Genomic DNA, 15,124 nt, shown 5'->3' with positions numbered 1-15,124 from the left:
GGGCTAAACTAAGATAAAATTTTGAAAATTAATCAAATTGAAATTTGAGTTAAAATATCATTACATATATATATATATATATTTATATTAAAAGAATAGTTTCGAATAAAAATCACTTATGATTTTGAAAGAAAAAAAATTGTAAAGACAATAACAAAACTTCAGAGCAATTTATTATTATTAAGTGTTTTTTCATGTGTACATCTTTTATAGGCATGGATTTTAATTTTTTAAAAGAGTTTAAGAGACTCCCCAATTAAAAAGAGATTAAAATGGCTTAATCACAATTTTGAAAACACTTTTCTCCATCATAAACTCCATCACTAGAGTTATTCTTTCAAATCTTAATTTTTGGGAGGAATTATTTTTTAAACCTGTACTTGGACTTATAAATTTTCTATGGTTATTTAAAGCCTGCTTTGTTTTTATACTTGAATAATGATAAACAGGTTGTTTTTATAGGAAACTCTGAGTTTTCTAGTTTAAATTAAATAGCAATAAGTTTCAAATGAGCTTTTTGATCTTCTCTGGATTTTCAATTTATTCTTCACTGGACTAACAATATTTTTCGTTTACTATCTTCCTGAAAATTTACCCACAAAACCCTCTCCCTTCTCAGCTGTTTGATATTATATTAATAATCATTTTCATGATTCTTTTCCAATAAATTAAAGCTAAATAACTTCTGCAATTATGCAGTTATAAAAATAGAAGTTTTTCTTGTCATCATAAAGCTACTTTTTTTTATTCTTATAAAAGTTCGCTTTTAAGAAAAAAGGATATGCTGTTATTTATCATAAAAGTAGAAATGAAGTACTATGTGAGTTTCATGACCGATTGCTCTCATTTTGATTTTTTTTTTAAATCCCTTTCCTTTCAATTTACATGGTCCCCTCCGCTCATTTCGCAACTTTTTAATGAGATAATGGAGTGCGAAATTTTCCTAAAGTATTGCTTTTCTCGGCTGACTGATTATCTTTCTATTCGAATTTTACTGAATTCCTTCATCTAAAAATGTATTAAAATAGATGACAATGTTTTCTAGAATTTTGAAAATACCAAGAATTTGAAGTTATGCTTCTCATCCAATCGCTTTTATTCTTGCTTCACGCTAAAAAGTTGAAAAGCGCTGCTTTAGATATTTACTATCTCGACCCTACTCGGACTTAGAAAAATTTTTAGTCCCTCTTAACTGTCATGATTTTAGCAAACTGGCAGTACTGATTTCAATCTGATAATCCAAGGTGCCAAACAGGTCAACACTTGATTTTATGAGGGTTTTGCTAAAGATACAAATATTACTTATTAGAGATTTAGAATGAAGGGAATTGGCATTTCTTAGAAAAATCATCAAAGAAGTATTCTTTTCATTTCAATGTTGTTTTTACATATAGTTAAGAACAGCATAATCGTTTACAACTCAATTGTGTATATCTTCCAGAGTCCATTAAAACTGGATAATGGTTTTCGCGTGTTTAATTCTTTTTCTCACTGCCCCCTAATTTATATTTTGTTTAAACTTTCGGTTAAGTATTTTTTTCCCCTTACTACCCCTATCATTTTTTATCATTGTGTAAGTGTAATAATAAAGTTTCTATTTTAAGCAGAATTTCTTTTTATTGGAAATATGGAAATTGGAGAACAAATTCTTATGGAATAAGGAAACATTCCGTAGTATGTTTATCATTACATCATCTTTTTTGGGAAGTATCTCTACATCTAATTTTTTTAAAAGTAAATTTGAATAGAAAGTTTAGGAATGGGTATAAGGTATTTCTTACGGAAAATTGTCACTTTATTACTCTTTTTTATTTGCCACTACTTTTACTCAAATCAAGAATAAAAACACATTTGAAAAATAAAATAAACATGAATATTTCTCTCCTCCCTTTCTTTTAATTAAATACTTTTTAGAAAAACAAATCAAATTTATTTTGAAAATGTAAATGTCTACAAAATAAAACATGTAAAATTTGATAAACTTAAAAATAAAATTACAGTTTTTTATATGATTAATATTCCGTATTTACTTAGAATAAGCGGCTTATTTTTTACACTATGGTACATACAAGATATTTTGCTGGTAAATTTACAATCAATAATAATCATTGAAAATTATACATCTTGATTGATAGTGAAGGTTTATTGGAATCCTCAGGCTTAAAGACTTCAATCTTAGCCGATTTATAGCAAAAATAATTATATTCCGCCAATTTAATGAATCGCTATATTATCTAATAGATATATTGATATTCTTTTCATACACGTGCACTCTTGTCATTCTCTCCCATAGAACTGATATATAAATTGAGGAAGCTAATCGCTTGTTTCTTGTCTAAACAAGTGTATGCAACATGAGTCACGTGACTTCGAGGAAATCTGACCTTTTTTGGCGCCATATCGCAACTTGGCATACTCAAAAAAATATTTGATATATTCTGCATGTTTAAATTATAAAAAGTTAACTTTTTTCAATTAGATGCTAATTTTCAGAGGAAAAGATAAAAATGAAATAATGGCTGTATTTTAAAATTTATGAAGTATGGAAATAACTAGTTTGAAAAATAAGATTTTTTTGTAATTTATCTTATGGTAGGAATTTTCCATTGTGGAAAGAAAGTAGTTCTTCCTTGCTGCATATCTTTGCCCACTTTATCTGGCAAAATTGTTGAATGGTAGGTAAATATTTCATAGAAAAAAATGAGTGCCCAGGTCCCAGATTTCTTCCTTGTCTGACTCTCAGTAGACAAAATAAAGATGTTTGTTGTAGCTACATTCAAAAGCAGACTATGAAATGTCAATAGTCATACCAATGAAAGACCTGTTAACAATGTGTCTGAAATAGCAACAAAATCCCATTAACATTGTAGAAATATTTGCTTAAATCGTATATTTATTGTAATTTGCTGACTTTTCTTAATACTTATTCTCTTATATACTGAGCATGAAATAATTTTCCCCCTTCAGAGGGCTTTAGAATGAAGGCCATTAGTCCAAATGAAATGAAATTTGAGCTACAGATTATTCTAAAGATGTGCTTAACATTTATTAAACAAAACATTTTTACATGAAATTCCACCAATAAATGGCAATGTAAATACACTTTTAAACATTTAATATGCTTTATAAATGTTAAATAACACAAAAAAAAATGTAGCATTAAAACTACTCAAGATGTTTTTCTTCATGTTCTACAATGGGCTCTAATCACAAAACTATATTTGTCATATCTGACTGGAATAAGTCTGTTTGAATTTCAAGAACACAGTGCCAAATATTGTCCATCAGACCTAGCACAGATGCTGGTCTTTCACAGACCAACATGTTTTGGTCCATCATGGTCTTTTAGGAAACTTCACAACCAAAAGTTGCACGGAGTGAATTCCAGCGAACTAAGAAGCCATATAATTGGAAAATGATGGCTAATCACTCGCGAATCTGTGAAATGCTGTTGTAGTAATTGCTTTCTTGATGATGTGAGGATGTGTATTATACTACATAAATATAATGTGACAATAGTAATATATAATGTTATTACATCTTTTTATTTTCTTTGTCTTGGTTTTAGTATTTGAAAATTATAGTTATTTCATGGCCAATTCTGTACTTACAGCATTTGTTCATCTTTTGAATTGATAAATACTGAAGTAAAATGAATAGCTATGTTTAAACATGAATTGCTAGTAACTTTTTTTTGTTCATTCTTGATTTGTTTATATTATATGCAGTAATATTTATATTAGTCCAATCACAGTGTTTTGCTTGAATTTTTTTCCCTTCTTTGCTATCTTTATGTTTTACCAAACCTTTTAGTGATACAATAATGGAAAAATCTAAAAGGTTTGGAACTAAATAAGAGTTTCATTATGTTATTTTTTAAAATAAAAATGAAAAAAATGCCCCATTCTTATTAAGTAAATTAATAGGGATGTTTCTTACAATTTTTAATATTGTATATTTGTAGTTTGTATTGCTTAAATGTATTATCAGGTTTATGAGATTGTTCTTCGTGTTTTAGTTTTACTTTAGAATATTATCAAACTTTTCTTGTTGAATTTAGTTTCTGCAATATTTTTCATTAATCTTTTGCATCTGAATTTAAATGATTCATGACGTCATAAACTGAATTTTAATTTTTCAGAATCATATCTTTGATTAAGAAATTCTTCATTCGGCCTTTTTACCATTTCTTTCTTTCTTCTCATATAAAAATATTTAATTTTTGTCAGAATAATGGCTAGCTAATTTTTGCTTTAAAGGATCTGCATTGCTTTGAAAATGACAGTAGTGAAAGTAGCTGAAGTATTCAGAGTGCCAATTGAAAGCAAGCTTTAAAAATTGCATAATTTTTCTTTTGCTGTTGTTTTAGAGTTCTTGCATTTCAGAGTTTACTGATACATATGTTAACTATTTATCTACTTACGTATTAAGCTATAATTGAATTTTATAAGTTTAAATTATTAAATTAAACAGTTTTCAGTTTTTATGTGGTGTTGCCTCCTGTTACTGCAAATATATCAAACTCAATTCGTCTATTTTTTATTATGTCATAATTTGTATAAATTCTGGCATTTTATAAAATTAAAATGCCTAGTAAATATTTTAATATAACTGAATTTATAGTGTCTAATAAATCCTTAAAAACAATAAGCTTTTTAAAAGTATAACATTTTTAATAGTTGCTTTGTTAATAGTTTTTCATAAACATTGATAATTTCTATATACTCAACAAATTTCTCTTTCCAGGGAAGCCTATTGCCTTGAAAAGAAACTTAAGAAATAGAAGATATAGACTGATATTTACAAAAGGTAAACTGATTTTTCATTTGGCATACTTTCAGTGAATAGGACTGAGCCTAGTTTTTGTTTTCATGTAATTTAAAACTTATATGAAGCAATTGTTTTTTTTAAAATTCAGACTGTATACCTAGTGAAAAAAGAGGGGAGGGTGTTATTTTGCAACTGCATAATCTACATATACAGTTAAAATTATAATAGGTAGATGTGGAATGCATCTCAATTTTTTTATGTACATTGTTTGATTTTATTTAATTGAAGTTTATATTTTATTCTAAAAGGAATAAGTATAATTTATAGGATGGCTAATTTCAAATTCACGGCTTCTTGTTCGAATTTGCTCTCATGAATGCCAGATTCTCTTATTTTCCAAATGCTATCTATTTAAATTTTAACATAAATAAATTTAAACATGCAGAAGTTCTGTTTATAAAGTATGTTTAGAAGAAGAACGACTTGTCAGTTCCTGCTACTGGAAGTATGCCGTAAACTTATTCACTTAATGATGTAAAAAATTACTGACTTCTCTTGTTTCGTTCGTTCAATCATAGATTTAAAGACAGCAGGCTTCTAACTGAAGATGGCAGTCAATAAAGATTTTAGTATTGGAGATTTCGTTTGGGCAAAGATGAAGGGTTTTCCTTTTTGGCCAGCCAAGATAGTAGAACCCCCTACAGATAAAAAATCTACTCCTAAAAAGGCACGTCATTATGTATTCTTTTTTGGAAGTCTAAATTATGCATGGATACAAGATGAAAATATTGTACGTCATTCTGAAGAAATGCTACAGTCTACTTCCAGTAAGAAAAAATCAGCCCTTTTAAAAATAGCAATAAAACAAATCATTGAAGAAGCACCCAAACAAGCTAAATCACTTGTCAAAGAAAATGAATATCCTGAGAAGTCGCCTGAAGTATTGACAAGTGGTACTGAAAAGAAAATTTCTAAAGTACAAAGAAAGAAAGTGAAGAAGGAAAACCAGGAAGTTCGGAAGAGAGTTTTACCTAAACGATGTTGTACGGATAAATCAGAATATGAAAGAACATCTCCTCCTCAGAAGTTAATTAAAAGGCCTACTGAAGATTTCTCTGAATTAAATACACCTCCTAATTTAAACTATAAGCGTATAGCTGTTAGCAGACCATTAGATGAGTATCCTTCTTCAGGAATTACCAGCAGTGAATTTCAGTCGTTTCCTACTTTGGATTTACATGAACCCAATGAAGCCATAAAAGCAAAAAATGTCACGCCATCGCATAAGAAGATAGGATTTCTTGGTCTCGGAATGTTGGGTCAAAGGCTTGTTAAAAATCTGCTTACTTCCAATCACAAGGTCACAGTTTGGATTCGAACCCCTGAGAAAGGTGCAGATTTTGCTAAAGTTGGGGCTGAGCTTGCACATACTCCAAGTGATGTGGTTGAGAACTCTGACATAATTTTTTGCTGTGTTTCTGGTCCTGAGGCCTCAAAAAGCCTGGTTTTTGGAAACTATGGCGTTCTGTCAGGTCTTGAAAAGTCGCCACCTGGGTCAAAAAGTTATGTTGAAATGACTGCATTAGATCCAACTACATCAATAAACATTGCAGAAGCTATCACACGTAAAGGTGGAAGATATCTTGAAGCTCCCTTCAGTGGATCATTAAAAAGCGTAGAAGATGGAAGTCTGTTAATTTTGTGTGCAGGCGATAAGAAAGTTTTTGTCTCGTGTCACAGTTGCTTTTTTACCCTTTCAAGAAATGCCTATTATCTTGGCTCTGATGTTGGCTCCGGATCTAAGATGAATCTGATTCTTAGTACATTAGTGGGAGTATCATCTGTTGCCTTTGCAGAAGCCATGGCACTTGTTGAGCGTTGCAATCTTTCTCAGGTCGACTTCTTTGAAATTATGGAACTTGGACCAATATGTTCACCTCTTCTTAAAGAACTAGGAAAAGCCATAATATCACGTAACTTTAAAACTAATACTTCTCTTAAGCATCAACAAAGAGATATAACTTTGGCTCTTGCATTGGATAATGACCGTGAACTCCCAATGTCAGTCACGACAGCAGCAAATGAAGTGTGCGAACGTGCTAAACTTCGAAATAATTCTGACCATGATGTATCTGCTGTTTACATGGGAACTGAGTATTAGTGTCAGTTCATTGTTTTGCTATACTATGTTATATACCTGAAGGACAAATATGGTTTTTTTTATCCCAATTCATTGTAAAATGTTATAAAAGATTTAATAATCCATTAAAGATATCAATCATAAAATTTTATTTTCAATTTAGTTGTGTCTTTTTATTATTTAGTCTTAAACTTTTATATTTTCATTTTATCATCATTGCTCATTTTATATTCTGAAACCAGAGTAGCTTAATTATTAAATATATTGAATAATAATAATAATAAAGCACCTTATTCCTTAAAATTTGATTTTTAATGTTTATTCAATTTTGATTAAGAATTTACGTACATGGTTTGCAAAATTAGTCCACGCTTTGTTCTGAGCTGCAGAAAAGACCTTTAATTCTCAGTAATAAATTATGCTATTGTATATATATGCCCCCCCTTTGATGCAGGTACAGAAAGAATAAAATTGCAGTATAAAATGTGCTTATATAATTCATAGAGTATTGCTATTAATGAATTATGGAAGTTTTTATTTGTGAATTTTCCTTATGAAATGCAAGAATTTTGTTGCTGTATGCAGTTTGTGAGCTACGTAGTTACAAAACCAGTATGTAAAGACTTAAAATTTTTGTCAGAATTGTAATTGAAATTGATAATGTATTCATTTGGATTGCCTGTGAATCTAATGGCTATTTAATTTATACAGTTGCCATGATTGATCTTTAGATTTCATAATTAGAAAAGACTAAATATCTCTGCAATTTTCTTGCAGTATAGTTTCTGTTCAAAATATATTATCTCAAATTGTATATTGAAAGCTTGGTAAATTGGCTCATATAAGATATTTGAATGGCCTTTTTGTCCCATTTTAATGTGATATAGCTTGTTTGAGATTCTGTCATCCACACTTGAGTCATGATGACTCGATTGGTAATCTGTTTGCAGGCAATTCAAGTTGCATCTAATGAAGTGAGTTTTTGATTGAAGAGAAACTAAAAACTCAGGATCAGTGACATGTAATGAAATTTCTTTACTGAAAATCTCGAAAAGTTATAAATGGCCATTCATCAATGTGAACATTTTTTTTTTTTTTGTGGGAAATGTTAATAGTATTAATATGTGAATTTTTTTAGAAGCAGCTGGGCCAAACTTATTTGTTTAAAGTAATGCTCTTTTGTGCAATTCAGAATTTGTTGACATTTAAGATATCTTATTGAATGGATTAAACCCACGTGGAAAAGTTCCCAGAATACTTTAGTTGAAAAATTGCTACCAGGCTCTCAACCGTGCACAGGGTAGGAAAAATACTTATTGAAAAACATGGTGAAATGTTGCCTGTTTATGGTTCCTGCAGATTATTGACATTTATTTTTGTTTGCTATTCTTTTTATGTTAATGCTGCATTTTAAGATATCTTGTCGTCATCTTGCATGTTTGTCTATTAAATTATTCATTTTCCATATGAATTTTTTAAAACCCGAAGTAAAGTTTCGATCATGTGTATTTTAATACATTATTGATCTCATGTAGGTCGTTAGTTTTGTCAATCAGTGCATATTAATGTATTTACAGAAATAAAAATGTACAAATGAAGTAAAATTATGGAAAAGAAGAAATTAAACGCATGTTTGTTTTATTTGCAGGTTTTCCTGCATATATGCAAATGAGTTAAAATTTAAATTTCAAAAAAAACAAAAAAACAATCTCACCATGATTTTAAATTATGGCTACATTTATTTCTAAATTTATATTTCTTTTTCTGTAAAAACAATAATGGATTAATGTTTTTAAAATCAATTTGATTCCTGCAAAATCAAGTGGATGAAAGCATGCTATAATATAGAGTCGAAACGGCGTATACACGTAAATTTATATCGTGATTTTTAGGTGGCATGTATATTTGTTTAAAAACTAATATCTGGTAATCAGCTGACTTTTCAAATCTAATGAAACATTTTAAGTTGTGAAGTTCTGTGTACTCTGCCTTTCTCTGCAAGAAAAACATTTCTTATGAATACCATAGAAAGTACCACATTTTTTTTTCAAAGTATACAATATCCATCTGTACATTTTTACCATTTGAATAGTAAAATAATTTATTCTCATTTTGCCAAAAATGCTTCAATTCCCCCCCCCCCCCGGTGAAGAAAAGGGAAATTTTGTCTTCCAAACAACGTTTAAGCGACAGCATGTACTTTTGTTTTCTCTCAGTTTGTTGTGCTTGCGTAGAAGATTTAGAAAATGCCCATGTCTTTATAAATGTTAAAATAAAACGTAAGAAAAATCAACTGTTTCTTCATTGGGGTCAATTCATGGTCACGTGTCAGGTACCAAACAAACCGCTTCTGTTCAATTTTCAACCGTTCTGCTCATGTCGTGATGTCTGCCGATAACGTTGACGAAACCATTGTTTAGTAAATATTACGCTAGCCGATCAATTATTAAAAACTTCTCATTTTTTTAAAGATATTATTATGAATTTTTTTCTCCAAATTTTCGTAGTCACATAATTTTATTTCTTATATTAAAATTTTAATTAGTATTTTCAATGAAAAAATATGATCAAATGTTTGTTTCAATGCACTCACTAATACAATAAACTAAAAAAAAAATATTTACTATTTATCAACATTAATTTTTCTTGACACTTAGAAATAATATAAACACAGTATGACAAGAATGTCAATGTAAATGATGAAATCAATTTTATTCAACAGAAACATCCTAGATACTAAAGAACAGTTTTTTTTATCATTAATAAAAACATAATGTTGAACAATATACTTTGAAAGCAGAACATTTATGAAATTTTTTTAATTGCTAGAGTTACATTGATAAAAATTACATTGAATGAATATCATAAAATAAAACAAAAACATACAATACAGTAAATTTAATAAACAAGAATAAGGTCATGATATATATATATATATATATACACACACACACACACAGAGAGAAGTTAAATAGGATATAAAGAGGAGTTGAAAGAAACACTTTTATGCTTTCACAGAATTTTATAATTCAAAATTGATACGTAAAAGAAATAGAAAAAAAAAGTGTAACATGCATGTAGCAATGAAGTTGGGAATAAAAATTATATAATAAATGCTCATATGGAAATTGATTTTCAATGAAAAGACCTTTTTTATTAAAACAGAAATCACTGACGTGCACAGTGTTATAACAGGATATTATGATAACAGTCAAATTCAGTTTAAATACAATAAACTATTGACATTTCATTTTTAACAATAGAAAGGTTGTTTGATATAAATTCACTTTGAATCCATCACAAATCTGCAAATGTAATTAGAAAGCTAGTAATATTCACTTCCACCTAAGTTTAGCATTATAGCAGTTGTTATTTTTGCAACAGGAGTTTGTTTACTTACATTAATTAAATTTAGATAAGATTTTGTAAAAAAATGCGATGTAATATTCATGTAAACATTTTAAAACCTTCTAAGCATATTCAAAATTATCAGAAATTTCATCAAATGTGAATTAAATAAATTAGAAATGCACTCACGATTTTATTTGATTGTTTTTGACGGCAAATCGCTTACCGATTTCTTTTTCTTCGAAGAGTTTTTCTAGCAAATTACTGGAACAGATATATTTAATAAATGGACACACACTGAATGAATTCTTCAAAATGATCGGAGCATATCACCGACTTCGAAGGCGCGTAAATATCTATACCAAAGCTATCAACCCAAGTCAGGATTGTTTAAAGGAAAATAAGAAAACATTTTATCATGACAGTCCCTCTTGTGTTTCGCATTAAAGCATGCATCCATCAGCACATCAGCATTTCCTCTGTTAACACATAATAAGAGGAAAGAAAATGACTAAAAAATTATAACTTCAAATGTAAACAAAAAATCCGCTTCATACTACGCGGAGAACGTTAATGGCAGACTGATCGACGAAAGCGGTTCGGATGAAACTTAAATGCCATGCGCAAGAAGTACATGACAATGCGACTTTTACGTCACATGAATTGACCCCAATTGATGCAATTATCGTACACTCATTGTATATTGTACCCTGGACGTGATCTGTTGAAATTTGGAAATTTTTAGGAATGCGCGACAATTTGGAAGAAGAACGGTGAGGAGTTGAAACAAGAGATGGGCACATTTTTTATTTGTTCTAGTTTTTTTTGAATGATTTGGTTTAAAAATGGATATCAATAGCATAAAGAAGAAAAGGAAAGGATTACGAAATATCTTCACGAAACATCTAACTAAAATAAAGCATACTTTAAGTAAAGAAATTTCTAATGAATACACGAAAGAAACCAAACTTAATGAGCTTGTGAGTTTAAAAGCTCAACTCACGGAAAAATTAAAGGATTTATTTAGCGTGGATGACATTATAATATTAAATATAGACCTAAATGAAATGATAGGCCGAAGTGAGTTATGCGAAGACTAGAAAGACAAAAAATCGATCTAACATCTAAGCTAGAAAGACAAATAAAAATTTAAGTGATATTCCACAAAGAAGGACAAACAGTCCAATTACAAATAACGCGGGAAATGTTATCCCCTTAAGAAATCAAAGTGTTAATTTACCTAAATAAAATATACAAACCTTTCATAGCGATTGCAATCAATTAATAAACTTTTGAAATTCTTTCGAAGTTGCAATTCATAAAATGATTCATTAACAAAAATTGAGAAATTTACTTATCTAAAAATGTATCTTCGTGGAATTGCCTTAAATGCCGGGAATTATGATGCTTCGATATAGTTATTTAAAGAAAGATTTGGCCGAACAGACATAATCATATCTTCTCGCATGCATATACGTTTATTGATTGAAAAAAAAATAATAACTTGCTCAAGTGGAACAGGTTTAAGAAAAATATATGATGCAATAGAAACTCAGATTTTTGCAATCATTAAATGTAGCTTCATGTACTTATAGTAATACCAGCTATTACCCATGACTTCGTTCGCGTGGAAATTTTGATGTATATGTATGAGAAATGACCTAGGCATCTTGCGTGTAAATCAATACCTAAGCTCCGTTAGTAATTAGGTCATTGTGAGTGCCATCCAGCCTATGTTGTTTCACTGCCATGGTTAGAAGATCACTCTGTTCTACCTGCGAACAAAGGTCTTGCTGAGAAAAGATTGAAAAACACAATTGATGGAATAAAAAATATTGGTATTCTACGGGACTACGAAGATTTTTTTGAAGAAAGAAGGTATTGTTGAAGAGTTAAATAGTGAAGATCTCAAGGACTCTAAGTGTCACTATCTTCCTCATCGACCTGTCATAAAAGACTATTCAACAACAAGGATCAGACCTGTCTTCGATGGTTCTGCAAAATCCAAAGGAAGTCCATCCTTAAATGACTGCCTAGTAACAGATCCAAACCTTGCGGAACTTATTCCATCCCTAATAAATAGGTTTCGTATTGGAAGGTATGATGACAAGGATTATGTGCGATTTCTTTGGTGGCAAGATGGAGATTCAAATATTGTCAAAATCTACAGACATTGCCGTGTAGTGTTTTGGATCAAATCAGGTCCATTTCTTTTGCGGGCGACATTGAATCCCCTATTAGATGGAGCTCCTGATTGCTACAAGATGGCAGCTCAACACCTACAAAAATCTATGTATGTTGACAATTGTGTGGCTAGTGTTAAAAGCGAAGCTGACTTGACAAAGTTTATAAATTAATCCACAGAAATCATGGCTCTCGGAAAATTTGATTTACGTGGCTGGCAACACAATTCTTTTGAGTCCTTAAGAGACAATTGTAATGACTCTCAAGATGCTTTTCCTACCTTTCCAGTTCTTGGTCTTCTTTGGAACATTGAAAGAGACACGTTAAAAATTGATGTCAGAAATGACACTCAGAGTGAATCTGTGGAAGTAACAAAGAGATATATTCTCTCAAAATGTCACAAAAGATTTGACCCTATTGGAATTACTGCCCACATAACTTTAATTCCAAAAATATTGCTCCAAGAAACGTGGAGAATTAAGGCTAATTGGGATGATACTCTTCCAGAAGAAATTGCTCATAAATTTGAAAAATGGGACAGACAGTTACATCAGTTAAATAAACTAGAAATACCAGGATGGATTGAGGGGATAAGAACTCAAAACATAGTTTGCATGTATTTTGTGACGCTAGTCAACAAGCCTATGCTACTTGCATTTTCTTAAGTACATTGAAGTAATGTTTGCTCCTCTGCCTGAAGATCGATTCAAGGATGCTTCTTGTTTTGAAGTCACTGGAATAGATCTGGCTGGACCAGTCTTCTTGAGAGATGGAAGCAAATCATGGATAGTTTTATTTACCTGTTCAGTATTCCGGGCTATGCATCTGGAACTTGTCTCTTCTATGTCTACTGATAATTTTTTATTTGCATTAAGAAGATTTATAGCTCGTCGAGGGTGACCGGCTATCATTTATACAGATAACGGTAAAAACTTGGGAACGGAACACCTTCTAAAAAGGTTAACTGGGATCAAGTTGTTACTGATGGAGCTGTGAGTAGAATCATCTGGAAATTTATACCTCCATCTTCACCCTGGTGGGGAGGATGGTGGGAACGTCTTATCGCTCTTGTTAAAGATCTTTTTAAAAGAGTATTGGGTAAAGCAAGCTTGAAGTATGAAGAGTTAAATCCCCTATTGTGTGAATGTGAAAGCATTATTAACTCTAGGCCTATCACGTACGTGTCAGATGACAATGAACTTGAACACTTAACACCGTCTATGTTTATGAGAGACTTAATGGAATGGGGTGTACCTGATCTTGATAATTTGGAATCTACCAGTCTTCAAAAGATACACATGTATCGGTTGAAACTTCGTGAAGACCTACGTAAACGTTTTAGACTGGAGTATCTAGGGCATTTGAGACAGAATACGAATAAAATTAGAAAGGCTGATGGTAATAAGGTGGGAGAAATAGTTCTCATTGAAAATAAAAATCTAAAAAGACTCTACTGGCATTTATGAAAAATCACTGTGATTTTTCCTGGTAAAGATGTTGTTACACGTCTAGTGAAAGTGAAAACAGCTTGTGGGAAAAAGTTACGTCCTGTGCAATGTCTGCATTCACTTGAGATAAATTCAGTTTCTTCGGAACCTCTTCGACATCGAGCGTTAAAAAGTAGAAGAAAACTTTTTCAATTTACGAAAAAAAATCCAAGAAATAAGACTGCTGATCCTGTCGATGACCAACCTTACTGAACCAGAAAACCTGATTGGGACGAGAGATTAAGACTGTCAAGAGACTTGATCTTTGATCTCTTAATTTAGTTTTGAGTTTTAAAATTTTAAGCTCAAAAGGTGGAAGTGTTGCGTACGCGAGCGAAATTGTATACAACTCAACCCCGGAATTTCTTGTACAAAAAGAACAACTACAACTTCTACTTTCTTCTTGTAAATAATGTGAATAAAGAGTGTTCGTTATACAGAATGTGAGTTTTTCATTTGAAAGAGTAAAAGTATCTTTGAAATAATTATGATATTATTTACCCTTAATTTAAACGTGTTCACTTGTGATAAAAGATCTTATCTTATTTTACGTGTCAAAAGAATCTGATGATCCAGCGTTTTTTAGTAATTTCAAATTAGTTTCGGTTTGTGTATTATTGAATGTTGGTACAACACAGTCTGTGCAGCCCAGCTACTTAGCCAAGACACATTAGTAAACATTCCAATTGCGACGGACATCATATGAGAAAATATAACCACTCGTTTTCTCTTCTAAGATATCCCCACAAAAATCTCGCTGATGGAAACTGCCGAAGAAATAACAAAAAAATAATGAAATAGAAATTGTGGAAATGAGGCGATTCCTGAAACAAAACGATACTCGGAAGAAATCACCCGTCCTTATCACGAAACTAGGAACGCGCTTGACAGTGGATATTAAGATTTGGTTTAGAAATCAAAGAGTGCAACTTTTCATTGATAATCCACGACAATGTACAAATTGCTGCAGTTTCATGCACCCTTCAAGGATATGTGAAGAGCAAAAGATTTGTCATCTGTGTGGCGACATTCACGCAGACATCTGTTAATCACAACAAAAATGCTTAAACTCTAAGGACGAACATTCAGCCACATCGAGAGCATGTCTTTTGTTTATTAAAGAAAGGATATTTTAAAGCTAAAATGTAAAAATCATATTACAACAGCTGAGGCAAGACGAATCTTTAATCAATCA

At 30.9% G+C, this 15,124-nt stretch overlaps 3 protein-coding genes across 3 annotated transcripts in view; all 3 read left to right on the top strand.

The window, feature by feature from the left end:
- LOC129960319 (cytokine-like nuclear factor N-PAC) overlaps positions 1-7,016 on the top strand; it is a 38,918-nt gene extending 31,902 nt beyond the window's left edge. The window contains exons 5-6 of the mRNA XM_056073686.1: positions 4,747-4,809; positions 5,349-7,016. Of these exons, the coding sequence (XP_055929661.1) occupies positions 5,378-6,931 (1,554 nt within the window). The 5' untranslated portion in view covers positions 4,747-4,809; positions 5,349-5,377 and the 3' untranslated portion in view covers positions 6,932-7,016. The remainder of the gene's footprint in view (positions 1-4,746; positions 4,810-5,348) is intronic.
- Positions 7,017-7,833: 817 nt separating this feature from the next.
- LOC129959742 (uncharacterized) lies at positions 7,834-12,615 on the top strand. Its single transcript, XM_056072634.1, has 2 exons — positions 7,834-7,884; positions 12,130-12,615. The coding sequence occupies exons 1-2, from the start codon at positions 7,834-7,836 to the stop codon at positions 12,613-12,615; spliced, it is 537 nt and encodes a 178-aa protein (XP_055928609.1).
- Positions 12,616-13,120: 505 nt separating this feature from the next.
- Positions 13,121-13,908, top strand: LOC129959741 (uncharacterized). The gene is made up of 2 exons (XM_056072633.1): positions 13,121-13,249; positions 13,402-13,908. Exons 1-2 carry the CDS (start codon positions 13,121-13,123, stop codon positions 13,906-13,908), a joined length of 636 nt encoding a protein of 211 aa, XP_055928608.1.
- The last annotated feature ends 1,216 nt before the right edge of the window (positions 13,909-15,124 follow it).

The sequence above is a fragment of the Argiope bruennichi genome, chromosome X2, assembly GCF_947563725.1.
Source record: "Argiope bruennichi chromosome X2, qqArgBrue1.1, whole genome shotgun sequence".
Taxonomy (NCBI): Eukaryota; Metazoa; Arthropoda; class Arachnida; order Araneae; family Araneidae; genus Argiope; species Argiope bruennichi.
The sequence above is the reverse complement of the archived record's forward strand: the minus strand, read 5'-3'. Positions and strand labels throughout refer to the sequence as shown.